Here is a 19468-nt window from a genome sequence, read left to right as displayed (position 1 = left end):
TGTCAAAAAATTGGAGATAGGGCTACTGCTCCTGAACTTCTGAACTTCTTAACATCTCACAGCTCCGATATTCATCCCATGAAATCCCATGATTTTTTTTCTACAGTGAGCACGCATGTTAGCAAAAGGAAAAGACGCAATTGATGCTGTATTTATTTGTTTCGCGATGGGATGAATATAGGTCCATTGAGATGGAAAACGAAACAGTTCCCCTATGTTATTTTTCTATCCCAAATTTCACCTATTTTACTAAAATCGTGTTTTTTTTCAAGTAAATTGATATAACTTGACAATGAAAGATGATACAGACGATATTCTTATACCAAAACACGCCCCGAAAGTCTTTAGAAGGTGACATTTCTAGGAACTTTTTTCAAATAGGCGTAACTGTATTTGACCTTGAAATTTGAAACGACTAATACTCTCTCTATTCAGCATATTTCGTTCAACTGACATTACTACCTGATAGATCGCAATCTATTCTTTCTGTTGGGTACAATGTACCCAATGTAATGATTGACCGAAAGAGTTTAAATTAAGAACACAATCGCCATTCCAAAAAACGAGGTCAAAATCAGTTAGGTTCAGTGGCGTAGCCACGGGGGTGGTTTTGGGCATAAAACCCCCCCAGAGACAAAATTATTAGAAGATTTTTTTTTATAAAAAAAATGTTCCGAAAACCCCCCCCCCCAGACCAATTTTATGGCTACGCCACTGGTTAGGTCCATTTGAAAAAAGTTCCTAGATTTGTGAAAAATGAAAAATAAAAAATCTGCAGCTTTAACACTTTTCATAAGTTTTATTATTATCACCGTATTGCAAGATTAACGAGAAAAGATGCATTTTCGGCCTAAAGTATACTTTTAAGCAAAGAAAAAAGTTCCACAAAGTTGTTCTGGATACTTGGGCCCTTATTATAGAGTTATCAGAAAATTGGGTGGGCCATTTTATAAAAAAATGATATTTTTATTTTTTTTTTATTTTGCGGAATAGTGACAAAAATGTTCTACAAAATTGTAGCGCAACTTTTTCCAATCAACTTTGCTATATAAACTTTTTATGTAGCTCTTAAACTCACTGGTTTAGAGCAATATTACTTATCAGTATTAGGGTGTTCCTCAAAAACAACATTTATGATCTGCTCATTTCATTTTTTATTTTTCACGAATATCACCTTCTGAAGACTTTTGGGGCTATTCAAAACTCGTGTTTTGCTATAATAACATCGTCTGCATCTTCTTCCTTTGTCGCGTTACATCAAATTACTTGAAAAAAAAATGACTTCAGTGAAATTGGGAAAACTTGAGATAAAAAAATAACATATCTCCATTTTTTTTGGCATAATAAAGAATATGAATTGCTCTTTTAAATGCCGTGTAAACATATTTGTTTGGTTTACCCCAACCGGAGATATCAACTTACGAAAAAAATGTATATTTGACGGAAAAACGATTATAACTTTTGATCGGAAAAAGATATTGAGCATATTTACCCATCAAAAGTTGCATTTTTTTGAGCTTCAAAAGTCACCCGAAGACAACTTTTCCGAGAAATCTAAAACAAAAAAGTAAATCGAAAATACTGTTTTTGTGAGGTACACCCTAATCTAATTAGGTAAAATTTCTCTAAATCAACCAACTTGTGAGCTACAGAAAAACTTTTTTTTTAATTTATTGGAATCAGCTGCGCTACAACTTTGTAGAACATAACATGTCAGAATGTAACGTTGTGTGGATTTTTCGGAATAGTTTTATTGGATTTGCTTAAAGCTTTAGACGTTCTTATTTTTTTAAGCAAAATCATTTGTAAATATATTATGAAATTAGATTATTATTTTTAATTAATTAATAGCTTTGACGTTTTTATCCTTTTAAGTAAAATATTATTTAAATGAGTTGAAGCTTAATTATTAGTCATCAATTATTTTTTGCTTGATTTTTTGTTGTAATTATTAGATTATTTGAATTCAATTAGCTTTGGACGTTTTTTATCCTTTTAAGCAAAATTATGTTTGAATTCGTTAAGTCGGCTTGACGATTCACAGTCCAAAGAGAGACCATAATATCACAGACAAACAGACGTAACACTAGAGAAATTACTATCCACCATGACTTTCACCACAGACAAACAGACGTAACAGCTTGAACATTTTGCTGAAAAATCCATCGCTCAACTCCTCTACCACCACCTTGCGAGCATGTTACACGAAACAATGTTTCGTATGACATTGTCACCAGAAAGCGCTAGAGTGAAATGTCAAACTCGAAGGATTACGACGCTAGCGCCTCTAGTTGTGAAAGGCGTAATCAAACAAATTCAAATTGATCGTTGAAGTCATGGTCGATGGTAATTTCTCTAGTGTTACGTCTGTTTGTCTGTGCTTTCACTATCAATTTGAATTTGATTGATTGCGCGTTTCACAACTAGAGGCGCTAGCGTCGTAATCCTTCGAGTTTGACATTTCACTCCAGCACCTTCTGGTGACAATGTCATACGAAACATTGGTTCGTGTAACATGCTCGCAAGATGGTGGTAGAGAAGTTGGACGATGGATTTTTCAGAAAAATGTTCAAGCTGTTACGTCTGTTTGTCTGTGATAATATTATCAGTATTTATCCGACTATTTGACTGTCTCGGGTGAGGAAATATTTCGAGCGGTTTGCGTCTCGGCTAAGCAAAATTAAGTTGTTCTACAAAGTGAAACGTGTTCCTTCAAAGTTTGCTGACGGTAATAATTGAGAACAGTGGTGAAGTGAAGGGCTTGAAACAGAATCTTTTGGTGTCTTCCAGATAGCTGCTTATTTCGGTCAGTGCGTCTGACACTTTCGCGATTCTCTCCATTTGCCGGATAGATATAGAGACAAAAAAAAGGTAATTTAAATTTAGGACTATAATTTTGCACACGACTAACGTTCGTCATTCGCGTTGGACTTCCAGCGCGTGGGCGCTTTTTTTGTACGGGCTGGAATTGTGTGACGACCAGCGGAGTCGAAATGGGGTTCCGTCCTTTTTGCTGTGGGTCCAGAATTGAGCTTGTGTGTCCGCTAAGGCCCGCCTTCCGAGGTAGTCAAACGGTGGGGAGTGAAGTTCGTTTAGATAGTCGAGCGAAACTCACCCGACAGTCGCCTAAAACTGTCGATGAGACCACCATTACGCTACAACCCCCCTGCCCTGGTGGTCAGGTGTCGAGAGCGCGGTTCCCGTACGTCACCAATTATCGTACGCTGAACCTGAACCTAGTCCTCGCCCGGTGAATCGGAAAGGTACGTGAAGCCGGGTCGTAAGGGAAAGTGGGCTACTAGTTCGAGGGAACGGTTATTCCGGACGCTCTCGACGGTTTTAAATCGGAAGCCTTCCGCCACTCCCTCCGCACCTTTAGTACGGCCATTTTCACTCAAGCTCATTGGCGTAAAAAAGGGTGGAGGGGCCTGGCCCCCTCCAGTCCTACTTGTGGCCCCCCCAGAAAATTTTGAAAAGTAATTCCAACTTAGTCAGTTTTTATTTCATTTACATATTTCCTACATATTTCTTAATTTTGATTATGAATTCTATAAACATATTTTTTGTTGCGTTATCACATCTATGACCATTTGTTCAGCAAAGCATCGAAATATTTAAGTTAGACCCCCGGGAACATTTTCTCGATTTTTAAGCTAAAATCAATGCCGCTTCTAATTCAGTTTCTAGCTTAAAATAATAAATTTGTTCTGCATTTGTTTGACTAGTATCCTGGTCGCAGAAACATAAAAACATAATTGTATTAAGATATAAATATTTCTGTTCTATTAAACTACCATCCGCTTCAAAAAAGACTGAAGCAACTACATCAAAATGAGCACATGTACACAAATCCGGTCAATGAAATTTCGAAAGACCATTCTTTCGAAAATCTTCGAGTTAATCGCAAGGTATGCCGCAAAACAGTTGATCAAATTCCTATGAAGCTTTTTGCTCTTGCTATATAATTCTGACACAGAAAGATATAAAATTATAAAACTTAAGAATCTTTGCTACAATGACAGAAAAATCAACAACGCATTCTATTGAAAGTATTAGGACAAAATTTTGGCAACCTTCGCACTCACAGCAGAGATTGCATTAAAGAAATATTTTTATAATCCTCAAAAGATCTTGTTCCATTTAATTTTTTGGCGATTTCATAAGGATCATCGGAAAACTCTTTTGTGCCTGCTTTAGTTAGAATTTGGTTTTTAGGATAAAAAAAATAGATTTAGAAACCAGTTCGTACCAGAAAACATTTCTTTTGCAGCACAATTCAGATCGATTTGGTTGCTTCTCAAGTCTCTTTGATTTTTGCAGAGAAATCTCTCACCTATTCTGAAAACCATAATGAAGCCTCTTCCTAACGTCAGTAACTACAAAAACCCTATGTTATTCTGGAATTTGATTTATGACTCATAATTTTATGACTCATGGAAATTATGACTCATAAAAACACTTTATGATTCCAAATTTGTGTTCATCGGTACTTAACTATTTCAGCACATAGCATACATTTTGGAATTGCATGAATACTTATATTGATTATGACAAAATTTCGTGGAATTTATTCCACATCTAAAGAGTTTCTAAAAAATCGAGATCTTCATGCATTAAGTAATCATGGAAATGCTTGAAAACTTTCAGAAATATACTCATATCGAATTTCATTTATAGATAATTCGAAGAATATTCTTGAATCTTAGATTACACACTTATCCACATTTAGTAACATGGAGAAGACAAGTTGACACAGACACAGCGTTTTGAAGCAATCACAGCATCATTGGAAATCAATTGTATTATTCGCGATTTTTTTATGTTAGTTCTAGGACGAATGAGCGATAAACTTAGTCAAACAATTTCTATTGCAATCCATGTGCACAGTGCTTTAAATCGCCTTTGAAAATTACATCCCACCAGCTGGTGCCTTGGCCCCCCCTAGACCGAGACTCTAGTTCCGCCTATGCTCAAGCTCACGCCGCCATCGTGTGGAGCATCGAACGCCCACTGGCAAGCCGCCGGTACTACGACGCCATAGCGACAACTGCGTCGCCAGCACGGTCGGAAGAATCTTCGTCTTCGGCACACCGCCGGAAGAACCTTCGTCTTCGGCACACCGCCGGAAGAACCATCGTTTTCGGCACCCCGCCGGAAAGTCTGCAGCGTTCGGCACTCCGCCGGAAAGCCCTCCGTTTTCGGCACCCGCCGGAACCCGTCATCGCTACCAAAAATCCTGCGCAGGTACGTGGAAACTTAGATAATCATGGCCATGAAATAGTTTCCCCCTAGCTAGTACGTAAATCCAACCCAAATGAAGTCGTGTTAATAAATTTGATGAATTAGAAGATCTGAGAGTCAGTTGATTTTGTTTAGGCAGTTCCGTGAGAACCTGCTGTTCTCTTTTACGTTTCCGTTATTCCGTTGGTAGATTGCACCTCAGACTTCTATTCTTCTATTGGTTTTGCGTTTATTGTTAAGCGAGCTTAAGTGATTACGAGGGTAATCGGGGCAAAGGTTTTTAGGGTGATTTTCCAGGATTCAGCGGGTGATTGTGAACATTCAGCCAGCAACCATTTGAGGATTTCCCCTGAGGAATTGTCTCAAAAATAGTCGGGCAAGTCAACAGACTGGTGGTCTCTCGTACGCGAGAGTGGCGCTAAAGCCACCAAGGTTTATTAATTCCCTCAGACGATTTGCGAACGGTTACAAGAATTCCGAGAAATAAAAAAATATTTTCCAATTTTTATATGATGGGCCACCCTATTTTTTGATAGCACCATAATGATGGCCTTACTATTTCTAACAATTTTGTAGAACTACATTTTTTTCCAAAAAATATAGTTTTGGTGTAAAATGCATCTTTCCGCGTAAAACTGTATCCTGGACCATAGTGCATTGTAAGATGATTTAGTGCTAAACTGCAGCCATCGCTGAGATTACATTCTCAGCAGAACCCACCCAAACGATTACCACCTATTCCATAGTGTTGGGAAATGAACAGTAAAACACTTTGATTAACGGATTTTTTATATTTTATCCATTCAAATTTCATGCACCGAACAAACCAAAACAGTTTGCAAAAAAAAATGTAGGGGAGATTGGTCCAAAATGCACCCATGGGGCAAAATGGCTTCACTCGTTAAATCACTCATATAATCTGTTGTAGTACATTTATGAACGAATATTACCATTACAATTCATAATTAGTTATCCATCATTGAGCTCCATTGGAAAAATTTGGCAAAATCCCTTCATATTCACCCAAACTTAACGATTTGCTATTTTTCCATCACATCCGTAAGATTGTAGTTCAATCCATTAAGAAAAAACAAACAACCATGCGTTCACCATCATTTTACATGCAATTGAGTCATTTTAGACCACCATTCGGGCGTTTTGCCCCAGGCCAATTTTAAAACATATTTAAATGCGTTAGAAAGTCATAAAGACCTTATTGTTTTGAATAGGAGATCATTGTGAAATGTAGCTGGTTTTGTAAATTTTACACCTATACGTTGAAATGGTTGGGTATTTTTGTTTATATGGGCGAAAACATCGAAAAAGCTTAAGGGGTGCATTTTGGACCGTTCTCCCCTACGCGACATTTTTTACCTTTTATTTCTTCATCGGCAAACTGTTTCTTGCTGCTGCGTAAGAGTCTTGTGCTGTCGTTTATTTATTAACAAACTCAATATTGTAACACAAATAATCACCTACTGATTTTCAAAGCTTATGCTACTATGCAACATCTAATACCAATGACTATACACTAAATAAATTATTCAAATTTATTTTAAGAGTAGACAAACTTCCTTAACTCCTTTGATTTCGAGGTAGATCATTCCAAATTTGTATAGCTCGTAAACGATAAGATTCTTTTAAACTATTCGAAAGGCATCTAGGAACGATTAGTAATGAACTTCTTGAAGAGGGCGCATGTCTGAAGAAATCTCGAAGGTAAATTGGAGGGTCGTATATAATTTTGAATGTTTGGATACAGATTCTAGGTTTTAAATGACTTGTAAAATCACATTCAAGTATTGCCTTTTTATAATTAGATATATGGTCGAACTTTTTCAGATTAAATGCATATCTGGTGACTGCATTGAACACCTGGTTAAGTTTTCTTGAGTTTTTCTTAGTCACAAGGCCAAACAAAATATCTCCATAATCAAACAATGGAACTAAGAGAGACCTAACCAATTGAACCCGGATATGTTGGGGAGTACAATGTCTCAGTAAGACAAGCGAGTGTAAGGCATTATAAATTTTACTGCAAACGGCATTAACCTGGGATGTCCAGTTTAAGTTAGAATCCATCATTAAGCCAAGATTTATGACTACATTAGAATATTCAATGACCCAATCTTATTGATGATACATTAACAAGAACGGCACGTTTAGTGTGAAAAATAATCGTTTGAGGATTTCCTCCGTTGAGTATCAATCCGTTACTAATTGGTACTAATATATTTGTACTAATCTCTTAAATGAGCAAGGAGTAATACAATGAATATTTTCCACCAAAAAATGGTTATACGTTGTGAAATTATTGTACGAAAACATTAATTGTTCGGAAAGAAAAAAGTAAAAGCATGGGCTGCACGCTAACTTTCAATTATACTATCGACAGACATATGATTTCCGCACAATGATTTTCGTATCACGCTGTACGCGTACAGTTGCAAGATGACATACATCTTTTTTCACCGTTGTATCTATTTGACAGTTTGTTTTGAAACTGATTCTACCGCTTTCCAAAACTATATTTTTCATCAAAATGTATAGAAATCATAAACTGTTACTGTAATTTTCATGAGTACAGAGTGTTACACAATATTTACCCATATTTTTTTAAAATAAATTGGGGATTCGTATAGGTATTTAAGCAGAAATATGCGAGTTCTTGCAAATATTCCGCAGGGCAATTATTTCTGCGGACGTTAACTGCTCTATTATATGGTTCGGGGTGATTTCAGTGCAAACGGCACTGATCGTTTAATTCATTGGGATATTTTGTAGGATAAAGCCAGCACTGTTCAATTGAGTCATAGATCCAATTTATTCAAAACAACGGTACAAAACATTCTTCCCATCTAATAAATAGTTGCTGACTAATGGCAAAGCAAAATCCCACATCCTTTCCAATCCCCAGACCTCATTCCAATTAAAACCCATGGGATCCTTGCACAAAATGCACAAAATGAAATCCCACGATACAGAACTCAAACCATAGAATATCATGCAAAAGTAGGCTGACCATACGTACCGTATTTAAGGTGATTATAGAATGAAGCCAGAAATCGGCCATTTTGTAAACCACGTGCTTTTCCAATATTTTTTTCAATTGCACGAGATGAAAGAACCATAACGCGTATGGGGCTGAAATAATGGAAGATCGTTTGCTTAGTTTTGCTGAACAATCATAAATTGAGTTTCGGCACTGTACGAAAACTATTACGCCAGATTTGGGCTTTTGGAAATGTATGTAAATAAACGTGTGGTGAATTTGAAATTCACCACGGGCTTCATTCTATAATCACCTTAACGGGACAGTCCCGTTTTTGCCTTTCTCGTATACTAAGTATACGTAAAGGCTATATGTTCACTCCAAAAACAAACTTTTTATAGAAGGCTCGGAGACCCATAGTGTTATATACCAATCGACTCAGCTCGACGAATTGAGGTGATGTCTGTGTGTGTGTGCGTGTGTGTGTGTGTGTATGTGTGTGTGTATGCGCACCAAAAGAGCAAAAAGTTTAGCTCACTTTTTTTGCACTTACCCTCAACCAATTTACTCGCAACAGGTTGCATTCGACGCAGTATACTGCCCCATTGTTTCCTATTGAAAATTGGCCGATTCGGACTATGGGCTTAGAAGTTATGGCCAAAATACTTTTCCTCATAAAAAAGCGCGTAAAAAAGTCTAGCTCACTTTTAATGCACTTACCCTAAACGGATTCCCTCACAGCAGGCTGCATTCGACGCAGTATCTTGCTCCATTGTTTCCTATTGAAAATTGGACGGATCGGACAATGGGCTTGGTAGTTATGGCCAAAATACTTTTTCTCAGAAAAAAGCGCGTAAAAAAATCTAGCTCACTTTTAATGCACTTACCCTGAACCGATTTCCTCGCAACAGGTTGCATTAGACGCAGAATCTTGTCTCATTATTTCCTATTGAAAATTGGCCCAAACGGACGATGAGCTTAGAAGTAATGCCCAAAATACTTTTTTTTACCGCACGAGAAAGGCATCATCACCGCTAGGTGGATTAATCTGGGTTTTTAGACCTTTTTGTGCTGTCCCGTCGTAATCTGAAAAATCCTCAATTTGTCCCGTTTTTCAATGATCATACATAGTGTGTTTTTTGCGTCCTTATTAGAGAGATTTCTAGCCCTCGGCTGGCTTATCTCTCAACGAAGAAAGTGGACGAAACTCATTAAAAGCGTTAGATGTTATGTTACTAGTGTTGCTTTTGAAAGCCGTTTTGTATATTTTATTGATCGACTTTTCTTAAAGTTTTTAATAGTTAATGACAACAGGTAGTTCTCCGGGAAATTTTTAATACAATCAAGCAGAAAAAATCTGCTTATTCCGGAATAAGTAACTTGGTAGACAAGTATTTCCTTAAAATCAGGTCACGCTTCAACGTCAATAAAATGAAGCGCAGAGACAGACATTCTAATTTTCAGATTAAGTTTATTTTCCATTTTTCTTTTTGAATCTTCCATTGTAGGTACTTATTTTTTTCCTCAAATCTGCTTTACCACATGTTGTTCAATCATTTGATTCTTATCGAATCATTCAAAGTCTTTCTGAATAATTCTGAATATTTCGAAATCATCCACTGTACAAAAACAGAAGGCATGAAAAAAAAATTGAAAATCAACTGAACAAAATCGAGTTTAAGGTGATTATACAATTGATCCCGTGGTGAATTTCAAATTCACCACATGTTTATCTACTCCCATTTCCAAAAGCCCAAATCTAGCGTAATAATGTTTGTACAGTTCTAAAAATTAAGTCGATTACTCAGCATAAATGAATAAATAATCTGCCATTGTTTCACCCCATATGCATGTTATGGTTCTCTCAACTCGTGCTCTTGAAAAATTTCGGCAAAAAGCACGTGGTTTCCAAGATAACCGACTTGTGACTTTGTTGCATAATCATCTTGAGGTGATTATAGAATGAAGCCATCTACATACATTTCCAAAAGCACAAATCTGGTGTAATAGTTTTCGTACAGTGCTGAAACTCTAATTATGATTGTTCAGCTTAACTAAGCAAACGATCTACCATTATTTTAGCCACATACGCGTTATGGTTCTTTTATCTCTTGTTCTTGAAAAAATATTAGAAAAGCACGTGGTTTACAAAATGGCCGATTTCTGGCTTTATTGTATAATCACCTTAAAGCAGTTTCAAACCGATGGAAAATTTGGTCAGATTAAAGGATAGATTTAAGGTCCCCACTTTACTTTAAGGCTAGTTCACACATCAGGAACTTGTCTAAAAATGTTACTTCCATGTGTGTGGACGAGATTTATGGGTTTCCGTTATGAAAAATTAGAAATTCGGCTCGATTTGAAATACAATCCGGCGGAAATCTCCGAAAATCCTAGCTATAAACCAGGCTGTAAATTGGCCTGGATATTTTACCTTTCCGTGACGAAATTGCATGAGTCCTGCTTTATTGTAGCACATGGGAAAAAATTTGACAAGATTCCCGAGGTGTGAGGCCACTTTCAACGTCATCAAATCAATTTCGATCAAAAAGGACTGTGAAATGATTACATTGGTACTGGATTAGATTAAAATAAAATTTCAAAATTCCCCATTTTTCTATATCGAAAGATGCGTAATTGTCTATTCCTTCGTGTTTTTGTCCGTGTCCCATTGAAGAGTGAAATATTTGTAGTTTATATAGTATTTTTCCACAACTAACTTAATACAATAGAAGGTCATGGTGATGAATGATTCACTTTAAAATATTTCTAATTTCTTACACGGAAAATGAAAATTAGGCTCATAAATTTTGAAATTTCCACAGCTCTTGAATTTTATTACAATTATTTTTGACATGTCCCGTTTTGCAAGTGCGTTAGTCCCGTTTTTTCACCGAAATGATCTGGTCAGCCTACAGCAAAAGTGACGGTAGATCTTCCCGGAAACAACCCAAGAACTGGCAAAATCAATAGGAAGACATCTTCAGAGCATAATTGTAGCAAATAATGGGCTTACGAATAATTATTTTGCCAATGTTGTGAAAAATATCATCCGGAATTGCAGAAAAACGATTTTTACTCAGTCAGCTTGCAAATGTTTGTTTTTATTTCAAATGTCAAACGGCGTATTTGACATTTCAAACAACAAATTATGTTCTGTTTCGTACAATACAATGGTCGAAGGGCAGGGTACGGAAATCATCGTGCTATCGTGATACCAGCGTGATTCTGGGTGACAGACATATGATTTTATGCTGTACAGTGATATTGGTATCATATATGTGTCACAAGTATTACTCAGTGACTTAGTAAAATTGTATTGCCCTCTCTTTTCTTCCCACGGAAATTTTACTCAATTTCCGTCAAAAGCGGGACTACTCAAAACTATAAGTTTTGCTTTTAACTGAAATTGAGTAAAATTTCCGTGGGAAGTAAAAAGACGGCAATACAATTTTACTCAGTCACTGAGTAGATGAAAGTTAGAAGGTGACTGTTGTCTGCTTAGCTGTGGCTGCTGTGTTTTGTTTTTTGGTGACTACATGGCAGGGAGAATGGTAAGAAGAAATGTCAACCATTCCCGTCCCTGATTCCAAACAAGAGCCGCCACTAGTGAGTGAAGAACATACATTTTTATTCTATCTCCCTATATTAATTGGCGCAATTTCAAATACAAAAAGTGATACAGCCTAATGTGCCATATATGGCATTCATATGGCAAACATATGACATAATGTAAATGTATGGCATCATCGAAGCAGCCAATCTGTGTGCCATATATGAGCATTCTTATCAGCACCTCAGAAACAAATGCGCTAACTTACACAAATCGGAAGGTAGCGATTCACCATGTTATCATTTTTTAGATTTATTTGATTCATAAGATAAAATCTGAACTAATCCACATAGCGGCGATGTTATCTTTTGTCTACTGGAACCTGCTTTGATAAACAATCAAAATTGATGAAAACATTCAGAGTTGATAAATAATTTAGCACAGTACTGATCAATTCTAGACCAACATTTGAAAAGGGCGTAACAGCCAAAATTTATTCCTTCGGATTCCTTATCTACATACATAGCTATATACATAGGCAAAATACTGGAGAGATCAAATTTTGGCTGTTACGCCCTTTTCAAATGTTGGTCTAGAATTGTGCTCTATTTTAAACGATAGCGCTTAATACTTAATTTGAATTTATACCATTTATACCCATTGAATTATTGAAATAATAATTAATAAAAATAAAAACAGTATTCTTTGTACATGCAGTTCCAATTCGATCAGTTTTTTTAAACCTCCCAAACTCCAAAAAGGTAAGTGAGGAACTTTGTATACAACTTAATAATCACTATAATAAAGTTAAAAAAAACTCCAAAAAGGCATTAAAAGCTGGATCGCTTCATCTTTCCAGCCGTGCGGAATATACATGTGGTGTCATAATCCCAAGTGAGGAGTTTTATTTCATTCTTACATACATACAAAAAAGATGCACTGTCTTTTTTCAATTCTAGAATATTATTATCATGAAGTATGACCCAATAATGCATTGCTATCATTTACAACCTTGTGCTTTTTCGTGGACAAATGCACAAACAGAATCTAAAGCAGTTCCAATTGTCATTTATTCACTGCTCACTTCCATCGTCGCATCGCACGGTAGGTGCAACGAGTACGAGATGACCCCTTTTCCGTCTCCTCCCGCCCTTGTTATGCAAGGGATTTTCCATCTTATATAGTCTTTCCTCCGCATCCTTACTCAGTATCATCATCAGTTCCCGCAGTGGCATCACCGCCTTCATTACGTATTCCACTGGCGATGGCGTCCTTTGGGGCGGTGTTGTCCTCGTTTGAAGTGGACGCGGTCAAATGTCCGACAGTCGCACGACGGTGATGTTGACCTTCTAACGCCAACGTCGTCGGCGGTAACGCCAAAGGTTCGCTGCTGGCGACCGACGCTGACAGGGCAGCATTCAACCGATCTGCCATCTTCATGTACTATTCCGCCCAAGTGCAAATCCGAAACATGGAAAATCAGAGAAAACGTATTGTCACAGAAGTACGTGGCGATTTATAACAATTGTGCAAGCTTTGCGTGGAAAGTGCTTCTTATTCTATTATGCAGTATCACGCCAGCGACGGATTCGGAAGACCTTTCAACTTACCTCCCGGTGGACGCTAATGTGTTGAGTCGTGTCCAAGAAGTTAGCCAAGTATGAAACGGACTGATCCGGTTTTCCAATTTCGTAGCAGTACAGGGCAAAATTGAGATATATTAATGGATTTTTGATGGCGTCCGGCAGCATAGTTGACTTTTCCAGTGCAAGATACGCGTTGCCCGAGTCGTTGAGGTGCCTAAGGCAAGCTGAAAGTAAAGGTTTTTGGATGTTTGAGTTGCTAATAGAATCAGAAAAAAAATGAAATAAATAGACGTGCGCTCATGGAAAGTTGAAGTTTTTCGTATGAAAAACTAAAAAAATATCAAAAATAAATGAATTTGGACTTGAAGCAAAACTGGGCGTGGGCACTGTTGTCCATCTGACATCAACTAGACTGAGAGGGTCCTGTGAGGTCTGCCTTGGATTTGGTGAGGTTCGACAGTGGGCTCTGTTGAACTTATAGAAAACGCTGCAAGTATCCGCAAAAGCATTTCGACAGTGTGCCGCTCAAAGCTCCCCGGCAGTGAGGAGTTGGTTTCCTACTTATCGTCCAGGCACATGTGGCGTTCACCGAGTGGGGGACCAAATAATGAGATCGTTGATAATCCGATGTAATGCGCCGAACGATGTTTGCCGAGTTGGACAAGGAGTTTTTCTACAGTGAGTTCAAAGCCGCCGTGGATGAAGCTGCGAAAGGTGCCAACAAGATCTTTAATGCGAAGATCGGCTCCGACAACACGGACTAGAGCGTGTCATGGAAAGACACGGTCTTGGAGAAATTATTGAAAACGATCATCTGTTTGCAGGGTTATGTGGCAATAAAGACATGGTGATTGGTGGATCGCTCCCACAAAGTGCACAAAGTCACGTGGGTCTCTTGTGATGGATAAAATGAAAATCAAATCGAATACATCGGCATCTGCAGAAAATTGAGACGGAGCATTTTTGAGCCTTGACGCTTTGCTCTCCTCAGCGGCAGGAGGAGATATTCGGGCGGCGATTTAACACACGCCGAGTAGAAGATCCTGCTGTGAAGTGATCGTACCATCGTGCGGGACTTCTTCTGAGAGATCGGGGACTTCTTTGAACATTTTGAAACAAAGATTATAACGTAAATTACTATCAAATTGCCATTATCACCATTTGGGTGTCTTGTTGATAGTAAGATGGCATTTTTTTTTTAATTTGGTTTTTCCCTCGTTATTTTTATTTAGAATTTCAAAAATCCAAAGTAGTCCCCGGAGTCAAAGAAGAACTTGGAACTCAGGCAGCAGATGTACGTACAGAGTCCTGCATAACTAAGCTTTGTCTGACCTCATCCGGGTATTCGCTGGAATGAGGTAAGGATGTATTCTACTTTGCTACTGTTCCTCAGTAATCAACGAGATCATGGTGGGTGTGATTGATTGTGTACCAAACCATACGTATATTACCACAGACGTAACACTGGTAAAATTTCCATCCACCATGAGCTCGGCATTAGTTTTGAATTCAGATATTTAGGAGTTTCACATCCAGATACGCGCGCATCGTATTCCTTTATATTTGACAGCGCTTTCTGTTGACATTGTTATACTAAACTTTATTTTGTGCAAGATGCACGTTAGGTGGTGGTAGATTTACTGAACGATAGATTTTAAAGCAAATTGTTCTAGCAGCTACGCTGTGCAAATACTATGGAGCATCTAAACGACTTCGATTTGGCTGATAATATTGTGATTGTGACGCTTTGATATGCAGGTCGTTCAGGCCGCACGCTGCTCTACGGCTGATATTACCATCAACGTCAACAAGACCAAATCATTGAATGTCAACACACAATCCCTCCAACTTTACGATAGTCGCGGGAAAGCAGTGGAGAAGGTCAAAAGTTTTCAATATTTTGGCAAGCAGTTCGTGTCGGACGGCGGAACCAAGATCGACATAGGAGCACTGATCAAGTAGGCTAGAACTGCTTTTGCAAGTTTACGAAACATATGGAGCTCCAATATGATCAACGCACACAATTTTCGAATATTCAACTCTAACATGAAATCTGTGTTGTTATACATCAGCGCGACTTGGTGTGTACCAGCAGAGATCACACAGAAACTGCAAGTTTTCATCAACCGATGTCTACGTTTTATAATTCGTGCCTGGTGCCCTCACAAATACCGATATCAATGACACTCGAGAGCGTAAATGGAGGTGAGGTTATATGGAGGTTATTTATTTTCAGACTAAGGCCGAAGTGGCCTGTGCAGTAGTATTAGTATTCTCCAATCAGATTGGTCCATGACTGCACTTCGCCAACCACGCAGTCTACGGAGGGTCCGCTAATCGTCTTCCACTTGATCGATCCACCTTGGATCGTTGTCGAGAACCATTTTCACCGGATTACTGTCCAACATTCTGGCTACGTTTCCAGCCCATCGCAGTCTTCGGATTTTCGCGGTGTGAACGATGGATGGTTTTACGTGATGAACTTATTGTAAACGTAAAAAATCACGACAATAAAGCATAAAAAAAGATGGATGGTTTTCCCAACAGCTGATGCAACTCGTGGTTCATTCGCCTCCTCCACGTACCGTGGTACACGCTTTTTACTTTTGAAAACTTCCAGTGCGCGTCGGTCCTCCACGAGCATCGTCCAGGTTTCGTGTCCGTAAAGGACTACCGGTCTAATGAGCGTTTTGTAGATCGTCAGTTTGGTACGGTGGCGAACTCTATTCGATCGGAGCATTTTGCGGAGTCAAAAGTACGTACGATTTCCTGCCATGATGCGTCTCCGAATTTCTCTGCTGGTATCGTTTTCGGAGGTCACCAGTGAGCCCAAGCACACGAATTCTTCAACCACCTCGATTTCGTCACCACCGATAGAAACTCGTGGTGGGTGGCTTACGTTGTCCTCTCTTGAGCATCTTCCTATCATGCACTTCGTCTTCAACGTGCTGATGTTTAGCTTCGCTATTCATTCTGATGTAGGCTTCCTCCATCCTCTCAAAGTTACATGCCATAATATTAATGTCGCCATTAATGTGCCATAATATTAATGGACTTATTGAAAAATGTACCACTCGTGTCAATCCCTGCTTTTCGTATTACTTCCTACAAAGCGATGTTGAATAGCAGACACGAAAGATCATCACCTTTTTTTTCTAGCTGATTTATTTTAGGCTCATTTGTTTTGTACAAAACTTCACGGAGCCGATTTCTTGTTCTAGCAGATCCTCCTCTTTCTTCTTCCGTTGTTCCTCAGCATATTATCGCATCATTTTTTCTTTTTTCTCTCTACAATTCAGAATACCCTTGCGTTCATACCACAGCTGATCAGTTTTATTTTTAAATACGATTTTCATTGGATCCCGTTCTTCGTCTGTTTCCGTAGATTGCTGCATCTCCTCGTCCAAAACTTCGATTTTCTTCTCCTTCTCGACACATTATTCATTTTCCTGTATTCCGCTTACTACTACAGCATAAATGGTTGACGATCTCTTGGGCTTCTCTTGATCCCGTTCACTTCGCAGGTGACATGCATCATTGCGATGCCCTTCCTTCATACACTTGAAACACTTATTCTTCAAGTCCGCGTAGAAAATTCTCCCTCTATGATTCTCGATTTCCAGCGGTATTTCATGTTTCTCATCTATGAAGACGCCCCGTACACCCGTGTACAAATGATCGAGGGCCAAATCCACTGAAATTTTTCGCGAACTGTACCGTATTGTCCGAGCAGCAAAGATACATCTTCATCCGGTATTTCTGGTGGAAGGTCAAACACCCGGACATAATGGATGTTGCTGCCCGCAACAACCACCCAAACTTCCACAGCCCTTCCACTCCAATACCGAAACTTTTGCAATTCGCGATTCCTTCTTAGTGCATCCTGCATGGCTTCCGAAGAGGTGTACTTATTATTATTATTATAATCTTTATTAAAGAGGTTTTAGCCCAAGGCTAGTTCACCTCCGAAGAGGTGAACTTCACAAATAAAGCCCGGTCCTCAGTCGTTTTGTATACAGTTAACATCGGGCGGTCGATAAGCTGGATTGTAACAACTACCGCGCAATCACATTGCTGAACGCCGCCTACAAGGTACTCTCCCAAATTTTATGCCGCCGACTAGCACCAATTGCAAGAGAGTTCGTGGGGCAGTACCAGGCGGGATTTATGGGTGAACGCTCTACCACAGACCAGGTGTTCGCCATACGTCAGGTATTGCAGAAATGCCGCGAATACAACGTGCCCACACATCATCTATTTATCGACTTCAAAGCCGCATATGATACAATCGATCGGGACCAGCTATGGCAGCTAATGCACGAAAACGGATTTCCGGATAAACTTCTACGGTTGATCAAGGCGACGATGGATCTGGTGATGTGCGTAGTTCGAGTTTCAGGGGCATTCTCGAGTCCCTTCGAAACGCGTAGAGGGTTACGGCAAGGTGATGGTTTTTCGTGTCTGCTATTCAACATCGCTTTGGAGGGAGTAATACGAAGGGATTGACACGAGTGGTACGATTTTCACGAAGTCCGCCCAGTTATTTGGTTTCGCCGACGACATTGATATCATGGCACGCTACTTTGAGAGGATGGAGGAAGCCTACATCAGACTGAAAAGCGAAGCTAAACGGATTGGACTAGTCATCAATACGTCGAAGACGAAGTACATGATAGGAAGAGGCTCAAGAGAGGTCAATGTAAGCCACCCACCACGAGTTTCTATCGGTGGTGACGAAATCGAGGTGGTTGAAGAATTCGTGTACTTGGGCTCACTGGTGACCGCCGATAACGATACCAGCAGAGAAATTCGGAGGCGCATAGTGGCTGGAAATCGTACGTACTTTGGACTCCGTAAGACGCTCCGATCGAATAGAGTTCGCCGCCGTACCAAACTGACTATCTACAAAACGCTTATAAGATCGGTAGTTCTCTACGGGCACGAGACCTGGACGATGCTCGTGGAGGACCAACGCGCACTGGGAGTTTTTGAAAGGAAAGTGTTGCGTACCATCTATGGTGGGGTGCAGATGGCGGACGGTACGTGAAGGAGGCGAATGAACCACGAGTTGCATCAGCTGTTGGGAGAACCATCCATCGTTCACACCGCGAAAATCGGAAGACTGCGGTGGGCCGGGCACGTAGCTAGAATGTCGGACAGTAATCCGGTGAAAATGGTTCTCGACAACGATCCGACGGGAACAAGAAGGCGAGGTGGAGGACGATTTGCGGACCCTCCGCAGACTGCGTGGTTGGCGAAGTGCAGCCATGGACCGAGCTGAATGGAGAAGACTTTTATGTGCAGCACAGGCCACTCCGGCCTTAGTCTGATAATAAATAAATAAATAAATAACATCGGGCGGTGTCGAACTGTTTCACAAAACCGGCAATCTCAACCCACGTTGGACGGGAAGCGGACAGCGGTGAACGGAATTTCATCGTATTCACTAGCGTCCTGAGATTGTTTTTCTTTTGCACTCTCGTTCCCCGCAAGGCACAACGAACGAACGACCGAATTGATCCACACACAAAAGGCAAAAATCTTCTGTTCGGTTCATACAGTACAGATTATCACGTGAAGACAACGTTTTTATCCATCCGAATGCAACGACGGCAAAATGCAAAATGGGCCATCACCTTACCGTAACCCTCTGCGCGTTTCGAAGGAACACGAGAATGTCCCTGAAACTCGAACTACGCACATCACCCAATCCATCGTCGCCTTGATCAACCGTATTAGTTTTTCCGGAAATCCGTTTTCGTGCATTAGCTGCCATTGCTGGTTCCGATCGATTGTATCATATGCGGTTTTGAAGTCGATAAATAGATGATGTGTGATTTCTGCGATACTTGACGTTTGGCGAACACCTGATCTGTGGTAGAGCGTTCGCCTATAAATCCCGCCTGGAACTACCCCACGAAATTTCTTGCGATTGGTGTTAGTCAGCGGCATAAAATTTGGGAGAGTACTGTGTAGGCGGCGTTCAGCAATGTGATGCGAGGTAGTTGCTACAATCCAGCTTATCGCCCTTTTTGGACACACGCAACCTTCCATCCACTACTGCGGCAGCACGGAGAAAAAAATGCGTTAGAATCA

The 19468-nt window shown here is 39.6% G+C and overlaps 1 protein-coding gene across 2 annotated transcripts in view; it reads right to left on the bottom strand.

Moving 5' to 3' along the window:
* Positions 1-12661: 12661 nt before the first annotated feature.
* Positions 12662-19468, bottom strand: part of LOC134215334 (Bardet-Biedl syndrome 4 protein homolog) — a 43663-nt gene continuing 36856 nt past the window's right edge. For both annotated transcript variants that reach the window (XM_062694549.1, XM_062694548.1), the window contains 2 exons: positions 13397-13596; positions 12662-13229 (listed from right to left, as the gene is read on the bottom strand). In XM_062694549.1, the coding sequence (XP_062550533.1) occupies positions 12987-13229; positions 13397-13596 (443 nt within the window). In that variant the 3' untranslated portion in view covers positions 12662-12986. The remainder of the gene's footprint in view (positions 13230-13396; positions 13597-19468) is intronic.

Source organism: Armigeres subalbatus, chromosome 2 (assembly GCF_024139115.2).
Source record: "Armigeres subalbatus isolate Guangzhou_Male chromosome 2, GZ_Asu_2, whole genome shotgun sequence".
NCBI classification, from domain to species: Eukaryota; Metazoa; Arthropoda; class Insecta; order Diptera; family Culicidae; genus Armigeres; species Armigeres subalbatus.
The sequence above is the reverse complement of the archived record's forward strand: the minus strand, read 5'-3'. Positions and strand labels throughout refer to the sequence as shown.